Below are 21,313 nucleotides of genomic sequence, written 5' to 3' on the forward strand. Positions count from 1 at the left end.
TGCAGAGAAGGATGAGAGTGAGTTGGGGTGCTACACCAGGGCTATGAGCCCCCATGGGACTGTGCAAAGGTTCCTGTGGTAGGTGTGGGAGAAATGGTGCTATCGGCCAGCTGGCCTGGGGGGCTTCAAGTTCAGGCTGGGTCCATGCTAGGCTAAGGGATGTCACAGGTCTGGGAGCTTTGGTGACAGGGAAGCAGGCCCGTCACTTGCACCCTTTTCTGCAAAGCCCCCAGCAATGCATCCCGTGCCATCTGCCCCCCCCCCCCAGCAATGCACCCACTCCTGCTGGAGCAGCCATGGTGCCAGCTGGAGCGTGTGAGGAAATAGACAGGCGCCCAGAGTGGGAACAGCAGGCCATGGAGAGAGTGTCTAAACACAGGGACTATGTGGGGACCGTCTTTTATTTTTAGTCTGAAACTGGTCCACCCTGCAGCATCGTAGAAATGGCTCACTGGGCCGGGCCCTCAGCAGCAAAATCTCATTACTCACCGTTCACCTCGGAAATAAGCCCTTGGGGCCTCAGTCTGCCCGTCTGCAGATGGGGCGGCGGGGACAGGACCAGCCCTCCTGCCTGGTGGTCAGCTCGGTGCCTGGCCGGAGGCATCTGGAGGGCCTTCTGGGTGCAGGGAGGGGCCCCTCTCCAGACAGCTCTGTAGAGACCACATGGGGGCAGGAAATCAGCCAGTCTGCTTCAATTCCCCCTGATGATGCCCATGTGTCATAAGTGCTAATTAGGAGAGCAAGAGAGGCAAAGGCTTTGCCCCAGGGCGCAGGCTGGTGGGAGGGTCACCTGGACAATTGAATTCCCCACCAGACAAATGTGATTAGCAGTGCAGCCTGGGCCCACCCCCTGGAGGGCCAGGACATAAATGGCCCTGTGGGGTGGCCGGGCTCACGCGCAGCCATGCAGGTCCCCAGCCCCAGCGCGCGTGAGGCGGCCTCCATGTACGGCACGGCGGTGGCCGTCTTCCTGGTCCTCCTGGTGGCCGTGCTGCAGGGCTCGGCGCCCCCCGAGAGTCCCCTCCCCTACCAAATCCTCCTGGACCCCAAGGGGGACCTGGAGCTCTCCTGGGACGTCAGCTACACGCAGGAGACCGTCTATTTCCAGCTCCTGGTGCAGGAGGTCAAGGCTGGGGTCCTGTTTGGGATGTCGGACCGTGGGGAGCTGGAGAACGCTGACCTGGTCGTGCTCTGGACCGACGGGAACAATGCCTATTTTGGGGTAAGCTGTTTTCCACCTCAGCGCTCCTGGCTTTGTCCCTCCTCAGCCCCTGCCCAGCCCTCATCCTATATCCCACTCTTCCCACCTTGACCTGGCCAGGGAAGCTCTCTTGCCTCTCGGGTCCTGTTTCCCCTGATCTCAGCCAAGTCCATGCCCCGAAATCGGGGAGTCTGGGGGACGCCCATCTGAGGACAAAGTGGGAACTAGATGCCTTTTGTGGTCTCTGACCATGAGGGCAGGCCCCACCTCCCCCGCCGGCACCACCAACACCCAGCACACCCCTGCTGGCCTAGGGGTTTCATAGGCCCAAGCGCAGCACCAGGCATGCACACCCGCTGCCCAGGATGCAGCACTCACACACCCGATTTGCACACGAGGGTGAAGCAAGCAGGTGTACCCCCCACCCCAGTGCCCTTGCCACATGCGGAACAAACGTACCAAGCAGACCTGAAACAGGATATGCTCTTTACTCCCCGCCTCCAAAATTGATCCCTTTTCTTACTGCCAAGTGCAGAGAAAGAGAGAAGCTTCCCTCCAGACCAGAGGTGGAGAGGCCTTGGGGTGAAGGGAAGTGCTGGGGGGGCAGTCACGTGCCCTGAGCCGCCCCTCCCACCTTTTGCCCCACATGGGCCTGGCCTCCAGGGCCTCTCTGGGGATGAAACCCACCTGTCTGCACAAAAACAGACATGGGAGGGTTAAACTTTTTTTTTCTTTTTAAGTTGGGGTCACTTTCTTTATGTGGGAGCCGAGGGGCTCTTCTTTACACGACTTAAACGGGGGCTCCTGCCGAGGCCAAGCTGGGAGTCAGGGCTAGTGCAGTCAGCGCCTGGCCCCAGGACTCGGTTTCTTCATCTGAGGAGCGAGGACAATAATCCTGCTCTACCTTTTTTGGGGCTGTTGTGAGTTCAGGTGAGCTGACAATGGCTGGTATTTCTGGAGCTTAACTGTGCTCTGTCCAGCCCCCAGCACAACTCAGCAGGTGCTAGAGCCCGATGCTTGGGGCCACCCGGGTAAGAATGGGGTGCAGTTGCCAAGTTGGGGTCCAGATCTGGTCTGCTGGGCAGCACGATTGCCCCCCCCACAAGGATGCTCAGTGGCTCTGGCGGTGGGGGTGGGGGTGGGGGTGAGTCACAGCCAAGAAAAACCTGTGGCAGCCCCAGCTCTGAGCCACCCGCCACTCCCAGAGGAGCTCCCGGGCCCCTGATTCAGGAACTCTAGCTCCTCTTGGGGCAGCTTTTCCTGGCTGCCAAGAGAGCCAGGGTGACTTCGCCCTCCCGCACACAGCAAGATTAATTTGCACAACAAATTCCTGTGCAAACAAATGTCAGACTTGTTTTTCCTCTGTTAGCCATATGTTCAATAAATATATTCTAGATTTCCAGCTGAAGTAGCAAACTAACTTTCTGCCTCTGTTTGAAATGAGCCCTGCAAATTAGTAGTGGCCCTGAGCAGGAGCTTCACTGTCGTGCTTTCCTCTAGGGGAAATTTTGCAAAATCTTTTGCAGGTTTTTTGTTTTGTTTTGTTTTTTTCTCAAGGAAATGAAGAAAATATGCTTCAGGCCTGGATACAGGGTTAAAAAAAATCCTAAGGCCAAAGGATTGTGGTGGTCCTGAAGGGAAACAGAGTTCTGTGGTGGGGGTTCCAGGGGATTGGGAGGGTTCTTCCCTTCCTCCCAGCATCCCTTGCACTGGCCTGAAGGGCCCTGGACGGCTGGGCCTGAGAGTCAGGTACGCAGGAGCCCGAGCAGTGAGGGGATGGGTAGGGGAAGGCCGAGGGGGCCACATCCGCTGCCTACTAACCCGCCCCAGGTGCATTTTCTCCCTGGGCCTCAGTTTACCCTCTCTAGTCAGGGCCAGGGCTAAGCGAGGGGAGCAAGATGCCTGGGGCACAGTGTTTATGATGGAGCCCACTCGCAGGGGTGTGCAAGGTCTGGGTGGGCACTGGGGAGAGACTGCCACCTTAAACCCCCAACTGGTCTCTCCCTGGCTTTTCCCATCTGACCTGGTCTCCCTGAGTCCCCTTTCGAAGGCTCCATGTACTGTCACGACCCCTCCCTCTGCAGACCAAGGGGAGCGGTACTTGTCCAAGGCACCCATTCCCAGTCATGGCACCTTCTTAGCAATACAGGTTCCTGGGTCATGCCCAGAGGTCTGGAACCTGCCTGGGGATGGCTTCTCCGGGCACACCATCTTGGTACACTGGAGTGTCCAAGGGCTGAGTCTCCATCCCAGCTCTGCCTCTCGCCTGGGGGCTCAGAGGTCTGTGGAGAGATGTCCCTGTCCCTAACCAGCCCTCATGAATCCTGGCTGGCATTTGAGAGCCCTGCCTCAAGGAGCAGAGGAAGCAAGTGGGATTTGAGCTTGACTCAGCCATCTCCAAACTTGGAAAGTGAGAGTGATCCTCTCCAACCCCACGAAGATCCTCGGGATCCACAGAGCTGGGAGCCACACTGTGAGCAACCAGCCTGGAGCTCCGGCCCTACTTGCTTGGCCCTGGTGTTCAGGGTTGTAACCTGTCTCTGCAGGATGCCTGGAGTGACCAGCGGGGACAGATCCACCTGGATTCCCAGCAGGATTACCAGCTGCTGTGGGTACAGAGGACCCCGAAAGGCCTATGTCTACTCTTCAAGAGGCCGTTTGGCACTTGTGACCCCAAGGATTACTTCATTGAGGTGGGTGGTGGCCCTGTGTGCTCAGGAGATTGTGGAGCACCCCTACCTCCTAAAGCAGCATCCCTAGGCCCCTTATGCACAGAGAGAGAGCCAGGGAGGGATCTTAGAGGCGCTGGGTGGGGACAAGAGACCTACTCTGCTGTCAGCATCTGGTCTTCCCAAGCACTCCCAGTTGACATGTAGTCGAGATGTTTCTAGATGCAAGTCCTGCCCTGAAGCCTCTCAGATTGGGACCACAGTGATCTTGCCCCCGACTCTCCTTCTGATTCATCATTTCCAGGTGGAATTCTGAAAAGAGCCCAGGAGGCCTGGTTTCGCAAACTACCCTGTTGTCAACAGGCTGTGAGGCTTGGGCCAGGTCCCTTCCTCCTCCAGACCTCCTTGGTTGACCTGCCCTATAAGGTGCAGGAGAGAGTGGGATGACCTGTAAGGCCCTGGCAGCTCTGTCTAGGAATTCAGAGCCACAGAAGACCTGAAATACCATAGGCTTCCCGCACTGCTCCAACACACCTGCTCAGGAAAAACAGCCCAGCTTGGCCTTGATGGTAAAATGCTTTTAATTTCCCGGTGCACTTGGATGTTGGTCACCGCGTGTAATTTTTGCAATATGACAGTGACCAGCTGTCCGTGTGCCAGACAGGAGATTGAGGCCCAACAGAGGGGCTTGCTCGGGGCCCCGTGGCATGGGGCAGAGCCAGACCCCAGGTGTCCTTCCCACAGCTCACGAAGTCCTCAATTCCTAACCCACCGTCCCCGTGGATAAGGCAAAGATAGGCAGAGGGCCCTCTCCAAGAATTTTGCTTGGGGTGTAGCCGCTGCGCACAGGCTCTCAGCCTAGAGCCTTGGGGCTAGGGGTGGGGGTGCCTCCCTCCTGGGGCTCAGATGTATCCTCTGGTGAGAGGGGGTCACAGGGGCCCCGGGTTCGGGCAACCATAAACTCAGAGGATCAAGGGGCTGCCCACCATGAACACAAACACACACGGACATGCACCGGTGCCCAGAAAACCACGAAAGGCATTTCAGGATCACATCCCACACACAGGTACAGGCTCACATTCCTGGCAGCACGGCGGGAGAAGGCCAGGCCGGACTCCTGCGTCCTTGAGTCTGTCTGTGACCTCTAGCACAGCATCCACTGGAACTTTCTGTGTCTACACTGTCCAGCACCAATGGGACAGCTCAGCTGTCCAAGCTCTGTGTTACTGTCGAGAAGCCTCCTTTTGGGGGTTTTTCCTTCATAGGGGCATCAGCTCCTCCACCGAGCTGACCCACACCTGGTCCCCAGGGCCCCTGGGGGCGGTGGAGGGCACAGTGTCTGAGGGGGGCCAGCCAGTCTGGCTCACGGTGCAGCCCAGCAGGGGCTAGCTGGACAGATACTTCGCAAATGTAGATAGAAGGTATTTGTAAAGAAAACATGTATTTGATGCCCGGTGCCAGCTGCAGGCCAGGGGCTGAGTAGCCGGGGATGGAATCTCAGCTGTGTCCAGGGGGAGCCTCAAAGGCTCCTGCCTTCACAGAGACGAGAGCCAGGCATGTCACCCGCCAGGTGAGGTGGCAGGGACCTGGCAGCGCCCTGCTACGAAGGAGCCCAGCTCTGGGGGGTTGGCATGTCTCGGCTGCAGGAGGGCACCGTCCACCTGGTGTACGGGGTCTTGGAGGAGCCTTTTGGGTCGCTGGAGGCCATCAACACGTCGGGGCTGCAGAAGGGGCTGCAGAGGGTACAGCTGCTGAAGCCCAAGATCTCCATCCCAGCCTTGCCGGCAGACAGGCGCACCATGGACATCCAAGCCCACAACGTCCTGATCCCCAGCAAGACCACGTACTGGTGCCACTTCACCAAGCTTCCACAAGGCTTCCCGAAGCACCACATCGTCATGGTACCTGGGGGGCAGCGGGTCCCGGGGCCTCGTCCCTTCTCTACCTCCCTCCTGCAGCCACAGAGGCTGCCAGAGAGATGTCCCTGAGCTGGAGAGCCATCCATGGTCCAGCTTGGACCCAGGGCCCTCTTCTTACCTGAATCTGAGGCACAGTCCAAATTTCCTGCAGCCACTAGCATGCTCTGCCCCCCGTCCCCCTGCCCCCCTGCTCACTCCCCACCCTCCCAGTGCCCCTGTGCCCCAACTTCCTGCAGCCACTAGCATACTCGGACCCTCTGCTCACTCCCAGCACCCTTGTGCCCCAACTTCCTAGATGGGGCCAAAGGACACTGATGTTTAGACTTCTTTGTCTTTCCTTGGGACTAGAAGGGCCGTCTGTCAGCCACATCCCCTTCCATGAAAAAAGCAGCTCAACTCACAGCTCAATTGCTCTAAACACCCACCCAGAGATATAAGGCGAGAACAACAGCTGTCGGATGCCCCTGTTTTCCTGGCCCTGGAGAAGGGGAGGTGGGGACTCATTCCATCTCCCCAACAGCGCGTTCACACCATAGTATTGTCATCCCTGTTTCCAGGACAGAAAGTGCAACCCAGAGAGGTGGTGTGAGTGCTCGAAGTCACACAGGGGTGGCCGCCCGGTCCCCTGGGCTCAGGCCTAGCCTCAGGGAAGCCTCTCTGTCCTTGCCCCGGCCACGGCCACGTTCCCACGAGGACAGCTGTCTTCCTGTCCCCACCTTATTGAGAAATGGCTCCCCAGGGTCCTCACACCCTTCACTCTGGAGCTCTTGTGGGCTTCTGGAAGATTCTGTGGGGTTCTGGGTTGGTGGTACCCCCTTCAGTGCCCCAGAAATGCCCCTGGAAATTATCTCCCTTAACCCTCCCATTTTACAGGTGGAGAAGCCGAGGCCGGGGTGGGGGGAGCCGCTGGCAGAGCCCCCTTCAGGGGGCGAGCAGGTGGGAGGGCGGGCATCAAAGGCCCCAGGCTCAGTGCCCTCCTGCCCCCACCGCAGTACGAGCCCATCATCACCAAGGGGAACGAGGCCCTGGTCCACCACATAGAGATCTTCCAGTGCACCGGCCAGCTCCAGAACATCACCTCATTCAGCGGGTCCTGTGATTCCAAGGAGAAGCCCCAAGAGCTCAGCAACTGCCGCCACGTGCTGGCCGCCTGGGCCCTGGGCGCCAAGGTGCGTGTCCTATGCCCCCACTGCAGTTTGGGGGCCCCGGCTCCTCCGCACCTGTGTCCCCTTGCCTCCAAGCAGGGGCCCCAAAAGGTGCTTGCAAAGCCACCAGAGAGGGCCCACCCCCACCTCACTCCAGCCACCACCTCACCTCACCCCCCACCTCACCCCCACCCCCAACTCACCCTATACCCCACCTCACCTCCATCCCCCACCTCACCCCACCCCACCTCACCTCCATCCCCCCATCCCCCCATCCCCCATCCCCTATCCTGCCCACATCACCCTATCCCTCAACATTGTCTGTTTCATAGCTCTTGGGCCACGAAGGCTTTTCCGAGCCATTGTGGTTTTTCTGTAAAAATGCAAAATGTGAGCATAGGAACTTTGTGAGTTTTGATCTTGTGTTCCCCCTGGAGTTGGGGGTTTGTGCACATAGGGGTCCCAGCTGGTGGGTGGGCGGTAGTGAGCTGCCTGTCCTCCGGAGAGCACTGTTCTAATCCCATTGCATGGCCCCTCACACCCCCCGCATCCCCCATCCTGGTCTGGGAGGAGCCCCTTGGGAGACACCAGCCTGCCTGTCTGAGCTGCACCTGACACCTGTCCTGTCCCCCTCCCCCCACAGGCATTTTACTACCCAGAGGAAGCAGGCCTTGCCTTTGGGGGCTCCGAGTCCTCCAGATTTCTCCTTCTGGAAATTCACTACCACAACCCGACGAATATCCAAGGTAGGGAGTTCTAAGTGTGCATCTGCCCCTGCCTCCATCCTCCCCTCAAGCCCTTGGGCTCAGACATGTCTGGTCTGGAAGGTGGCTGGGGTATCTGCTTGGCACTGGATTGCCACCCCGTGGTGCAGCCTCCTCATGTGACCCACAGCAGTGCGTGTTCCTCTCCAAGGCACCAGTGGGCTCCCTGGGGCAGGGCCCAGACCGCGAGCTCATTGTTGGACCCCAAGCAGTGGTGACCCTGGCAGGGGGACCCCCCACACACACCCCTGCAGCATCCCAAGGCTGGGAGAGCTCTGGCATGCAGCTCTCAGCTGCATGTGGGCACCGGCGTGTGTCCGAGGGCTGCCACCAATCTTCCTGGCATTCTTGCTGGCAAGCACCCACTGCCAGGTACCACTTCCGGAAAAGGCAGCCAGGGGCTTCTTGCATGCCCATTTGCAGATGAGGAAATTAAGGCCCAGGGGTGAAGGATCCCCCAGCAGGACCCCAAAGGGAGTAGGCGGTGCCAGGAGATCTGGGTCTGGGCTGGCCGTGACCTCGGTCACACAGCCGTCTGGGGGTCCGAGCCATCAGGAATCACTTAGATGCCAGTTTGGTTGGAGTCCACGTGGCCCACCTTCCTCCCCACACCCCTTCCCTGCTCTGTAGTGGGGTCAACACGTCCAACGCGCTGTCCTGGTTCCCTGGGATCCCCACTTCTGTGACTGTGCAGGAACAGGGCCCCCGGTGGGAAGGACGGCAGGTGCAGGCTGCCCCACAGCCAGCGAGGCCCCTGCCCGAGAGCCCCGGCCAATGGCCTGACCCTTGGGAGGCACTGCCTCCAGGATTATCTTTAAGTCAAAGGAAGAGCCCTAGCTCAACTGAGGGCCTTTCTGGCTGTGTACCCACCACCCTCGTCCCCCTTCTCAAAACCCATCACAACAGAGCAATTGCATGCTTGTGTTGGAGCTTCTGTATGGGATTTTCTATCCACGTGTTTTGGTGTCAGTGTTGGCAAACAGGCTGTGCTTGGGGGCTCCTCTAACTGACCCCCCGCAGGGGCCTGGGACTCCCTGTTGGAGAGGCGTCCGGGGCTGTCATTGATTAGTGAGGTCTGCCCCATGCTGCACTAGCTGCAGGATCACCCTGGGCCTGCAGGTGGACAATAGGAGTGGATCTTTAGGATGGTGATGACAGTTGATTCGGGAGCAAAAACACCAGCCTCTTCCACCACATGCGGCTACATGGCCCCTCTCCCTCTCTCTTTCTTTAAAAAGGGTGCATATTTTCATTTGTAGAAGGAAGGAGCAGAAAGTGCTCAAGAGATGAGCGCGGGAGCTCCACGCTGGGCCCTCCACGCTGGGCCCTAGCTGGGCCCTCTGAAGCCATGTGACCCTGGCGGGGGGGGGGGGGGGGACCCCCCTCCCCCACAGCAGTCCCAAGGCTGGGAGAGCTCCGTCACGCAGCTCCCAGCTGCATGTGGGCACTGGGATGTGCTCTGCCGAGGGCTGCCAACGATCTTCCTGCTGGCGGCATAACTAATACTTTCTGCCACCGTTGGAATTATCTACAGCGTGCACGGGGATGGGCATAAGTCAGCTGGGGCTTTAGCATGATAGGGGATTTATTGCTCGTTTAAAACCTGAAAGCAAATGGATTTTTGAAAACTCCTTAAGCGTCAGGGAGGTCTGGCTCTCCCTGATTATCTAGTTATATTTATGGATCCTTTGCCAAATATAAGGATGCTCTGTCACTTCACAAATCTGGAGATGGGCCGCTTGGCTATAAATATCAAAATGCCACAATTATTTCATTATTTAATCCCCATCTGAATCTTAACCAATTGCATCTCCTTTTTATTATTATCCTCTGATGTAACTGGGCCCAGAGATACAGAGGCTGAGTTTGGACATTGCAGGGGTGGGGGCGGCTGGAGGAGGGAAGCGGGAAGCAGAGGCAAGAGTGGGGCGTTCTTGACTCCACCTTGGGGCGAAGGAGCAGAGAGACCTGACACTTTCTGGACCCGTGGTCTCGAGCAGGCTCTTGAGCTCAGGCTGAGAGACTCAGTTTCCTCATCTATAAAGTGTGTGGGGGTGGTGAGCCTCCGGTTACATGGGCTCCCCTGCCTGTGCCCCAGCTCCCCTGTGCATTCTGAGACCTCAGCTCCAGCCTGAAGCACTCAGGGACTCAGGGGTAGAGCCAGGCGACTGGCAGCCACGTGGTTGCATGGCTGTGCCTGTGGCTGCCAGCATCCCTGACCTTGGCCATCAGCTTCGTGTGACTGCCTGGAGGCCTATGCAGGGAGCTTCTGGACTCTCCAATTAGAAAAGGGCAAGAAGAACCAGAAGGTGTGGCTGGGCTGCGATGGGCAGAAGCACTATGCTCTCCTTTGGAGGAGCCCAGAGAGGGACAGTGACTTGTCTGAGAGCACACAGCATACCACTGCTGAACCAAGTGGAGTCTGACCTGTGCAGGAGCCAGGGGGTAGAGCACCTACTGGGTGTCCCTTTGGTGCCCTGGGCGTGCCTTGCGGGGTGGTTGTCAAAGGAGCAAAGTGGGAGAACTGAGAGAAGGACTTGTGGTAGGTGCCTCTTGTCGACCTGAACGTGCAGATGTGCCTGCCAACCCACCTTGGCTGGGGTGGGGGGGTGCTGAGACTCCCCTGCGAGACGGGGCGGCTGCGGTGTCCCGCCCTCCTGTTTGCACAGACTCGTCCATGGGTTGCCCTGCAGGTGACTTCCCGTCAGATTCCCTCAAGCGAGGGGAGGAACAAGCCCTCTGAGGTGTCACCGGCTTCCCGGGTCTCCCAGACCCCCCTGCAGGCAGTTCAGCCCCACTGAGTCCACATACTGGGTTTTAGTTACCCGCCTTTCTGAAGACTTTGCAAAGCATCCTCTCAGTTTTCATAGAAACAGTGGCTCCTTGTTCCCCTGTGGGTGTGCCTCAGAGCGCCTGGCACAAATAGGTGCGGGAGCAGAGGCCGCTGGCCTCGGGGGCGGGCCGCTGGTGGGAGCAGCTGTGGGGTGCCAGCCTGGCTGACACTGGGGGACTGTCTGCGGGAGCTGGAACACAGGGCTGACCTGCAGGGGTCACCTCCGCCCCCCTCTTTCTCTCCCCCAGGCCGCTATGACAACTCAGGCATCCGCCTCCACTACACGGCCAAGCTGCGGCGCTTCAACGCGGGGATCATGGAGCTGGGGCTGGTGTACACGCCCCTGATGGCCATCCCCCCGAAGGAGTCGGCCTTCGTCCTCACCGGCTACTGCACGGACAAGTGCACCCAGGCGGTGAGTGGGGCTGGGCCAGACACCTCCCCTCGCTCGACCTGGCCACCCAGCTCAGGTCCTACAGGTGGTGACCAAGGAAGGGCAGCTTCGTGGCTTTGGTCACCGCACCCCACAGCTGCACTGTGGCCCTCCCTCCCCTATGGCCATCCCCCTTTCCATGGGCCTCCTGCTCCAGCAATAGCCTGGCTCCCACCTGGTCTACACCACACGCCAGCCAGCGCTTTCTCGCGCTGCATTTTAAACTACGCTTTCATTCTGTGAGTAAAATAGACACGCACTCCCCACCAACAACACAGGCCCTGCAGCTACAGATAGAGCCCCCCCGTCACCTGCAGCACCCACTCCCCTGTCCCCCAGACAGCCACAGTATAAATCACTACGTGCCCTTCCTGACACGTTGTGTCCAAAAGCAAACACAATGAACAGGAAACATTTGTCCTGTGACTTGCCTTTTGGCGGCCACGCGCCCTCGCCCAGCACGCTTTCACCGTGAGCCAGACAGATGAGGCAGGGGGTTGGGGCACTGTTCTCAGGGCCCTGTGACGGCAGGTGGGGTGCAGGTCGTTACATAAACCCCAGAGCAAATGATGGGGGCTCTAGCTTCCAAAGGAGCAGTACAGATTCCCCAGAGTCTGCGTCTTTGGGGCTCCCCTGCCCCACCCAGCCCCACCTCTGCTGCCCTGCCCCCTAGTCATCATTAGTTTGCAGACCTCTGCCAACTTCTCACCTGTGGGGAGAAGGCTGCACGGAACTCCTTGTACACCAGGAAAACGCTTTATCAGGTAGATTCCAGAAACTGCTGCACACAAGAGGACAGGAGTGTCCCTTTGAATAAATCTCACAAAACACCCTCCAGAAAGCTCATCTGATACTTCTCCCCACACACAGCACCAAGCAGGTGCCGGGAGCCCCACCTCTGCCCACCCCCACCCCCTCACCACCTTATCAATATTCTAAATATTCCCTCAATTGCCTGGAAAATCATTTCACTGTTGTCCAGTTTTAATTTCCCCGATTAAATTGTAGAAATTGAGCATCTCTTCATCGTCTCTTGATGGACGTTCCTTCCTACGAATGTCTGTTCATGACCTTTGTGATTTTCCCTGAGGCTCTTCCCTTGTCTTGCTGTCGGCTTCTGGGGGTCCTTTTTATCTTATGTTTGGGAATGTGCCAACACTTTTTCCCACGCTGTACCTTTGCTTCCCACAGCGCCCTGCTAGGTAAGTGCTGACACCTCCTTCTGCGGCCCAGGACGCGTGCTCGCTGGCAGGTGCCGGCGGGAGTAGAGCACGGCCCTGCGTGACCCCTCAAGCTCTGCCCACGCCACAGGCTGATGAGCGGAGAGTGGATGTGGCTCTCCAGTGAGCTGCCTCTCCACGTGGACCTGCTCTCCCCGTGGGCTCCCCAAGTGTGCAGGCCCCCCCATCTCCATTGGACTAGCAGACCGTCCTCAAGCTGAAGAGAGATGGAGCTATTAGCCACACAGGAGATGAGCTCCTTTTCTCTGAGGCCAGCCTCTGTGCTCTTACCCATGTCCCTATGTCATGTGACACCTCCTGCCACATGAAAGGCTCCGTGGTCCCAGCCTGGAGCTGGGGAGGGACCTCTCAGGGCGCACCTGGGAAGGTGGCCCCATGGTGCTGGGAGCCCTGGCCGGGGGAACACCTCTAGGCAGCCTGGGCTAACAGACTTGCCTCCAAATGCTTTACCAAGAGGAAAGAAAAAGAACTCGACGTCCTCTTCTCTCCCATCAAACAGTGAGTTCTTCTTGAAAATCGCATCATGTGGAATGCTCGTTGAAGGGACAGCCTGGAGTCAGATCTTGCCTCTCCTTTAGCAGATCACCAGGGGGCCTGCAATCGGCAATCGAAAGGCTGGCATGGTTGAGATTTCCTTGTCAAAAGGGACAATGGACGATCCCAGGACAAGTATAGCGTGTGGTGGGACCAGGGCCCCAGGGCAGCACACCTCTGTCCACTCGTCAGATACCCGCATCTTGGGGCCAGTGCCCAGCTTCCAGGGCCGTAGACAGCGAACCCCAGGGTCCCGAGAATAAGCAGAGGCCCCCAGACCCCACTCCCCATTGTCACAGGTGTGGCTGCATGGTTTCCCAGTCCTCAAATCTTTGCAAGGGGGCCCAACATTTCTGCGACGCCGGGAGCTGGACAGCAGCCGGTGGAGGGCACGGGGGAAAGCATCCAGTGACATCAGCCGATGTGCAGAAGGCTTGGCCCCCCGGGACCACTCAGTGACAGGGCCACGGTGGTGGGAGCTCACTGAGCTGCCAATGGGGTGGACGACATGGAGCACAGCGCAGTGGCGAACAGTCAGGGAAATGACAGGTGTGAAGGAAACGCTTGAAGCGTGAGATCCACTTTAGGGAATGTTTTGTCTAAACAAAGTTCACGTGAAGTAAGGGAGAGACTCCTCTCCCCGGAAAGTCACCTTACGCCCTAATGGAGCAAGGTGTCTGTCTTGATGTGACCACTGGCCCATCTCTTCCCGGAGCCAGCTGACAGTCACCGTGATCAGCGCCACGGCTGTAAGACAATGGAAGGTCTCCTGGGGCGTGTGCAGGAGACACAAGGTCATGCCGCAGGGCAGCTGAAGGGCCTGCTGGACAGGACAGCCTGGCCCCAGACCTGAGCCTGCAGAGAAGAGGTCACACTGCACTCACCTCGGTGGCCTCTGCCCGCGGAGGGCTCCCCTTAAAGTCCGTTGAGCAAATGAAGAGTGGACTGAGCAGCCTTCGGGGGCTCCAGACTGAAGGAAGCACCCCCCACCCCCTACGAGCCTCTGGGGGCACCCGACAGGGCTGCTGCTTTGGAAGACCAGGGCTGTGACGGTGACAGGGGCTGTGACAATGACATCACTCTGTGGGCAGCTCAGTCCCTACTGAGTTTCCAGAGGGGGACTTTGCTGTCCGGGGGAAGGACGAGGCTGGGCAATGCAGACGTTCTGGGGAAGCAAACTGGGTGTCGTATCTGTGGCCTGTGGTCGGTGCCGGCAGCCTCCGCGGGAGGGCAGGAGCCAGGGTCTCCCGCATGCCAGGCTCTGACTCTGCCACCCCCTGCCCTGCAGGCCCTGCCTCCCTTAGGGATCCGCATCTTTGCCTCTCAGCTCCATACACACCTGACCGGGACAAAGGTGGTCACCGTGCTGGTCCGGGATGGCCGAGAGACAGAGATCGTGAACAGGGATGACCACTACAACCCTAACTTCCAGGTAGGGGCTGCCTGCACCCAGCTGCAGGGCTGTGGACCTGGGAACACCCCTGTGCTGGGTTCCCCTCCTGGGCCAGGCCCCGACACTCACCTGAGAGCACAGAGCCGCCAGCCCTTCCCTCCTCGGGGACTCAATCCAAGGGGAGGGACTCTGGGGGTAGATTCCAGCATGTGGCTGATTGAAGAATTTAGCGGCCCAGGCAGCCCGATCGTAAAGTCTGTCCTGGGTGCCACCTTCTTGTTCTGATATCTTCCTGGCCAGAGGCCACGCTCGGCCAGACCTGGCTTCCCCCTCGAACCCCCTTAAGGGCGTCCCCCTCACCCCGCCCTGGGGGGAACAGCCCCAGAAAGCGGGGCAGGAGAGGCGGCTGGGAGCTGGATCTGCAGACCTCTGAAGTCTCCTCTCTGTCCACCCAGGAGATCCGCATGTTGAGGAATATTGTGTCTGTCTACCCGGTGAGTGCCCACTCAGGAATGAGGAGGCCGGGAGCGCCCCTCAAAGGAGAGACTGAGGGAGGTGGGGGATGACAGAGGCCGCGGGCAAGGTCTTCCACCCCAGGCAGGGGCTGCGAGACTCTCCAGGACGTCACAGAGAGGCCTCCCGGGGACCCAGCAGGCAGCACTGGGGTGATGTGCATCTTCCCACCTGATCAGCTGGCCACAAACCCTGAGAGCTTTAGGGAGAGACACGGGCCTGGGGGGTGTCGCTGGTGAGGCCCCTGATCATGCAGAAGGGGAACCCCAGGTCAGGTGGGGCAGGAGCTGATGATCATGCAGTTCACTCGTGGGCTGTGACATGGCCAACCAGTCTGCACAACGACTGGCCTGCCTGCCTGTGACCTGTGGGCTAAGGAGCCCCAGGAGCCAGCGAGTGGTCAGTCCCTGGGGACACCCAGATTTTGGCCTACATATGTGGGGGCCCAAAGGCCACCACAAGGTTCCTCGGGAATGGACCAGTGACCACGTGCCATGGCATATGCGGTAGTTTGGTCAAATGTGGGACAGGCCCAGGGCACCTGTTACCCCCAGGTGGGCAGGAGCTGATGACCGTCTATTGGCTTGGCTCCCCAGGGGGATGTGCTCATCACTTCCTGTACATACAACACGAAAGACAAGAATGAGGCCACTGTGGTAAGTCACCCTGCTGCCTGCCCACAGAGTATGTGAGGCCTGACGGTGGTCCCATTCGGAGCTTCCTATGTTTTCATGAGGACGAGTCTTTTTTTTTTTTTAAAGATTTTATTTATTTATTCATGAGAGACATAGAGAGAGGCAGAGACACAGGCAGAGGGAGAAGCAGGCTCCCTGTGGGGAAGCCTGATGTGGAACTCGGTCCCAGGACCCCAGGATCATGCCCTGAGCTCAACCCCTGAGCCACCCAGGTGCCCCCAATAAAGACAAGTCTTGAGTCATCCTCTAGCGTGTCGGTTGCCGAAGGGCAGGGGGTGCCCTCCCTCATTCATTCAATAAACCAGCGGTTCCAGGGAGTGGTCCCTGGACCAGCCGCCGCAGCAGCCCCCCTCCCCCCCCACCAGGGATCGTGGTAGACACGCAGACTCACAGGCTCCATTCCAGACCTTGCGTCAGACTGTGGGTGGTGGCCCGTGGCAGTCTGTGGGTCTGTGGTCTGAGAAGCTCCCCGGGCTGTTCTGACACCTGCCTGGGTTTGAGAGCCTCTGCAGTGAGTGCATCAGCACCTGAGTGCAGATGCCAGGAAGAAGGGGGGGCAACGTGGGGGTGGGACAAGGTGAGTGAGTGCCCAGCAGAGGGGAGGATGCAGGAAGGCCCTGAGGCCCCAGAACATCTTCAGATCTTCGCTCACTGTCGATAGGCAACATCCACAGGCTGCAGGGCCCCCCACCTTGACACCATCCCCTTTGAGGCTTCTCACAAAGACCAGCTGTGTGGTGGCCTCTGCTCGGCAAGGGTGTGACATGGATGCGTTTGGGCTGCGCTGTGGGTAGCCCAAGAGGAGGGTCCATTCGGGAGGCACCACGTCCTCAGGGCTAGCCCCGCAGGTGGCTGCCCACGGTCACCCAGCTGGCTCGATCTGGAGACTGAGAGGCAGCGCTGCTAATGGCCTGCGTGGTCAGTCAGTGGGCACCAGGCTCGGTTGTCCTGGCAAAGAGACCAGCGGCTAACAGAGGCCTGCTACTCGCTCATTAATCATTAACGACTCGCCCTATCCAAGCTGAGGGACTTCGATGCCTCCTGAGGACCCTGTGAGGCGGTGCCACCGGGAAACAGTGAGGTGGGGCCACCACAAGCCCTCAGCTAGCAGGCAGCAGGGCAGTTCCGGGCACCAAAGCCACACATGCTGCCCCTCAGTACAGAGGCAGGACAGCAGGGTCTCCCCATTCTGCAGGTGAGCCCCCTGGGGCCGAGGGCGGGAGGAGAGGTGCTTGCTGCACCCCCCCAGGGGGGGCCCACTCCCAGCTAGCACCGCTCCCACGGGGGCCCTGCCCCCCACTCTCCCTGCCTTATGGAGGGGAACTGGCCTCCTGTCCTGGGTGTTCAGGCCGGGTGACCACGCCGATGTCTCAGATGCCAGGCTCTTCAGGCCGAGGCCCCAGCTGCCCCCTGCTCCTTCCTCTCAGGGACACCCGCGTGGCGGGACCCAGGCAGAGGGCAGCTGGGCAGCTCCCAACAGGCAGGCAGAGCTTCCCCACCCCCACCCCCCACCCATCTGAAAACCCTCGCACCCGAGAGAGAGAGGCCTGTGCAGTGTGATTCCCACCCCAAGATGAAGACAAAGGGACAGCTTCCGGGAGCACAGCTTTCCCGGGGTCAGGATTCTATTTTGGGGTCCGAGGCGCAGAGCCCTAAGAGGCCCCAGAACAGGAGGAGAAATGAGATCCTCCCCATCTGACCGGGCTGGGCCAGGTGATATGATCTGCAGGGCCTCCGAGGGCCTGGCAAGCCAGAGGACAACATGGGTGACACTGTCCAGTGGGAACCACGCAGGAACCAGACAGATCTGCTCAGGGGACATTTCCCATTTAAACGGGCCATCCTTGAGCAGCATCTACACTGGGACGGGGGCTGAGGTAAGCCCTCAGCTGGGCTCTTTGCTGTCTTTCTGCTGTCAAGAGGCAGATGCTTCTCTTCTCTTGAACACTGCCTCCGGCCAAATAGCCCCCCAGACCCACACCAATGGTCACAAGGAGCTGGGAGCCCAGGATGCAGCAAAGGTGGGCCAGAGGTACCCACCCTGCACCTGCCCTGCACCCACCCTGCCCTGCTGGGGTCTGGGCTGGCTGTTGTTCTCTTGCATGGCCTCTGCCGTGCGGTGTGTCCTCCACCCAGCTCCTCCTGGGTCTAGGCTCTGAGACCAGGGCCAGGACCAGGGAATGCCCACTCCGCCCCCTCCCACATGACAAAGCGGCAGGGCTGCCATGAGACCGCTGCTGTGCAGGCCTCTGGCCACCATCTCCCCTCAAAGCCAGGTTCCCGTGGTGTGAGGGGAGGCCTCCCCATGCCTGGCCAGGGTTGAGAGGCTGTGCCTCTTCCCCTCCCTGGGACTCAGTTTGTGTACCCATAAAATGAGCACACTAATACCCCCGACAGCTCACCCTGTGGTCGTTTCCTTCCTCACACTGTTGCCACCTGAGACCTGTGTGTCAGCTGACTTGTTCGTTGCCTGTCTTCCCTCTGGAGGAAGACGGGATCCCATGGAGGCAGGCATTCTGCTTGCTCAGGATGCTAGCAGGCCCTGCACCATGAACGAATGCAGTGTGGGTCTTGACGGGCACCTTCCCCCTGTTGCAGGGGGGCCTGGGGACCGAGGAGGAGATGTGCGTCAACTACATCCACTACTACCCGCAGACACAGCTGGAGCTCTGCAAGAGCCATATAGACTCCTGCTTCCTGCAGAAGTATTTCCACCTGGTGAACAGGTGACAGCTCCGCGGGCATGTGCCTGCCATGCCCTCCATCCCCGAGGCAGGGTAGGGAGGGGGGCGATCAGAGGAACCCCGACATAGGAGGTACTTGTCCCTGGGTAAAAGTGAGGAATCCAGGCTGAGTTCTGAGAGCAGCTGTGCCTCCATTTCCCTCTGAGAGCCGAGGTCAACATCGCTAATCCAGCCCCATATTCTCTTCCAACCGAGCCTGGACTTGGCCCAAGAAGCTCCCTCGGCCCTGCCCTGGAGTGGCCGTTCCCAGCCCCTGCAGGGGACTCAAGAGGTGAAGCCGACCAGCCATTGCAGGCGAGGAGCCACAGCCCAGACAGCACTTTGGTGGCAGCAGGGCCAGGGAAGTGTCACCCACAACCACCCCACCGGCGCCGCCACAGCTGGGCTGTCTCTCCTCCCTCACCAGGTCCAACCTAGAGGAAAACTGCACCTGCTCTCAGGCCTCTGGCACCACCTGCCCCCAGGCCTCCATCCCCGAGCAGTTTGCTTCGGTTCCCTGGAACTCCTTCAGCCGAGTGGTGCTCAAGGCCCTGTATGACTTCATCCCCGTGTCCGTGCACTGCAACAAGTCCTCAGCCGTCCGCTTCCCGGTACGCGGCTCCGTGGGTGGGTTGGGAGGCGCCCGCAGCAGCAGCAGGCCGCCCTCAGCCCTCCTGATGCTCACCCAGCAGCAAGTCCCGCGGGTGCCTGCCCCTCTGTGCCCCCGGCCTCACCCAAGTCCCCAGCACCAAGTGACAGGGCTCCACCCCAAGGAGCCAGCGCGAAGTGCTCACTCAACACGGCTGGAGAAATCGGGTGATGGCAGACAGGCCCAGACAGACAGCCGGCCTGCAGATGGGAGAACTGACAATACTGCCGGGCAGGCCAGGCTCCCCGCTCCTGGGCCACATCACATCACAGGGCTCATCTCGGTGGTGTGAGGGGGGGCCAGCAGCTCCCCCAGGGCCTAAACACAGAGTTCAGGGGGAGGGGCAGATGAGAAGCCAAACAGGCTGAAGCTGTCGGCGGGCTTGTCTCCGTATCTGGGACCTGCTGGGATTCAGAGGCATCTCATTTATTCCTGAGTGAGCGAGTGAGGAGCTGCCAGCGGAGGCTGGGCTGGTGCTGAGCAGGGGGGCGGGGGACGGATCTGCAAGCCTGCTGGCCTGGAAGACACACTTCCTGCAGGCATTTGGGAGCCGGTTTACATTCCCAGCACCCAGGGTGGGCCTGAGGCTGGCTTGCGAGGGCGACCTGGCAGGGACATCTGATGTGGTGCAAAACATGACATTTGGTGCAGCCTTGTTGGGGAGGAGGGCTACGAACTCAGCCCGCACGCAGGGGCTCTGATTGCTTTATCCGGGTGGCAATTGAAGCGAGGGGCAGGCAGGACAACACCAGGCCAGGACGCCCAGGTAGCAGCTGGAGGGGAGGACAGTGCGTTCGGTTTGGGGCACGGTGAACTTGAGGGCCAAGAACCCAAGAGGTCATGGGGGAAAGTAGCTGGGAAGGCAGTGCCTCTTCTTACCCCTCTGGCCTCAGTTTACCTCCTGGTCCTTTCCATACAGGGTAAATGGGATCTGCAACCCCTGCCTGAGATCATCTCCAAGCTAGAAGAGCCTACCCCTAGGTGCCCAACCAGCCGGGATCAGAGCTCCTCCGGCCTCACTGTGGTCACCATCGGTGGGGGCAAAGTTTGAGTGGGGGGCTGTCTCTCACTCCCTCATCCACGCTGTGGCTGTGGCTCACACCAGCTCCGTGCACCCCCATCCTATGAAGACCCCTGTGGAATAGCTCTGCCTGCCCAGGATGAATGGGCTGGGCCGAACCCCTGCCGAGACCATGGTCCATTCTAGCCTCCACCTCTCAAGGACACCCCACCCCTGCAAGGCCGAGAGGGTCCCATTAGAGTTTCTTGTCAACCTACCCGGGACTGGGGTGACCCACACCTTCCCCACACCAGCCTTGGTCGTCTGGAGTCCAGTGTGCCCCTCCACTGTCCCCGAAAGCCCTGCCTATCTCGCTGGGAGGGGCTGGTCCTGGGAGATGAGCCATGCCTGGCAGTGGGGTAGCCTCCTCAACACGGCCTCCGCATCCCCAGCCCCTGCCGATGGCGATCTGTGTTGGTGTGCTGTGGGTACACGTGCTACTTAAACATCTCCCTGCAGAGTGGCTCGTTTGTCACAGTGGGCGTCTTCTCTGCCACGGAGGCAGGACCACCATTTAGCTAGTTAGAGATTTGCCTGGGGAGATTGCTCCCTTGCAGGGTAAATAGATATTTTCGCCCACCTCAAGGGAAACGCTAACAACTCTCACTGCCACTAAAAGATGAGTCGGCAAAGACCCAGACAAGGATCTGGGTGCCAGCTCTTTGGGGAAATGGAAGTACCAGCCCTGGGACGGGGGGATTATTTTCCTTGGCGGTGGTGGAACCTAGTGGTTAGCAGCCCAGGCTCCAGAATGTGAGGCCTGCGTTAGAGGCACTGCTCCAACTCTTACTGGGGGTGTTAGAACATCCCCCTCCCTGACCCTCAGCTCTCTCACCTATGAAACAGGGCCTGTGCTGTCCGGGTGAAATGAGCCCATGAGGCTCATACACGGGCCAGTGCCCAGTGATGGCAGTGCAGGGTGGCGCCGCCCCCACAGGAGAAAGCCTTGTCTGGGCTTCCCTTCCATGGAAGCGCCTCGCGCCCCTCTGGGCTGCCTCCCATCTAAGGCCAGGCCTGGCTCCTGGATGGTTTCTGCAGGGAGTAACAGATGCAACTCTGTTCAGCCAGTTCAGCAGAAATGCTGCACGGCCTCCAGGGGAGCCAGAGGGTGATGGATAGCCCCCCCACACACCCATCCTCCTGCCTCGGAAACCGTCGGCTAAGCGGCTGCCTCTCCTTCTGAGAGCCACTTCATTATAGACGCGGACAAACGGGCCCAGATGCTCTGCACTGCGTCGTATAAATCACGGCTTCCCGCGCTGTAAGTCACAGGGCGTGATCGCTGTGAAATGCCAGGCCCCGACGGAGGCTGGAGAGCCCGCCGGTCCTCAGTCATCTTTATAGCTTCGGGTGACAGGTGCAGGAAAAGCCCCTCCCTGCAGGACAGGCCTTGGGTGGATGGCCCCGAGCTCGCTCAGCCTCAGGCCTTCTTCATCAGGTCCAGCGAGACCCCTTCCCTCTGACAAGGACGACTGCCAGCTGGGACAAGGGTCCCAGTGAGCCCAGAGTTGTGGGAGAGGGTGCCAGGGAGACCCACAGGC

The 21,313-nt window shown here is 59.6% G+C and overlaps 1 protein-coding gene across 1 annotated transcript; it reads left to right on the forward strand.

Moving 5' to 3' along the window:
• Window positions 1–450: 450 nt before the first annotated feature.
• Window positions 451–20,222, forward strand: DBH (dopamine beta-hydroxylase). The gene is made up of 12 exons (XM_025982073.2): window positions 451–1,222; window positions 3,748–3,894; window positions 5,517–5,771; window positions 6,782–6,958; window positions 7,578–7,680; window positions 10,780–10,946; window positions 14,028–14,171; window positions 14,588–14,626; window positions 15,242–15,301; window positions 17,939–18,066; window positions 18,491–18,674; window positions 19,632–20,222. The coding sequence occupies exons 1-12, from the start codon at window positions 905–907 to the stop codon at window positions 19,761–19,763; spliced, it is 1,854 nt and encodes a 617-aa protein (XP_025837858.1). The 5' UTR covers window positions 451–904; the 3' UTR covers window positions 19,764–20,222.
• The last annotated feature ends 1,091 nt before the right edge of the window (window positions 20,223–21,313 follow it).

Source organism: Vulpes vulpes, chromosome 2, assembly GCF_048418805.1.
Source record: "Vulpes vulpes isolate BD-2025 chromosome 2, VulVul3, whole genome shotgun sequence".
In the NCBI taxonomy this organism is placed as follows: Eukaryota; Metazoa; Chordata; class Mammalia; order Carnivora; family Canidae; genus Vulpes; species Vulpes vulpes.

Bases quoted from the DNA above. Each gene is read 5' to 3' on its own strand.
- DBH (XM_025982073.2), top strand. From the start codon at position 905: ATGCAGGTCCCCAGCCCCAGCGCGCGTGAGGCGGCCTCCATGTACGGC. The intron at 6,959-7,577 runs GTGCGTGTCCTA...CTCCCCCCACAG, and splicing joins CCTGGGCCCTGGGCGCCAAG to GCATTTTACTACCCAGAGGA. The intron at 18,067-18,490 runs GTGACAGCTCCG...CTCCCTCACCAG, and splicing joins TATTTCCACCTGGTGAACAG to GTCCAACCTAGAGGAAAACT.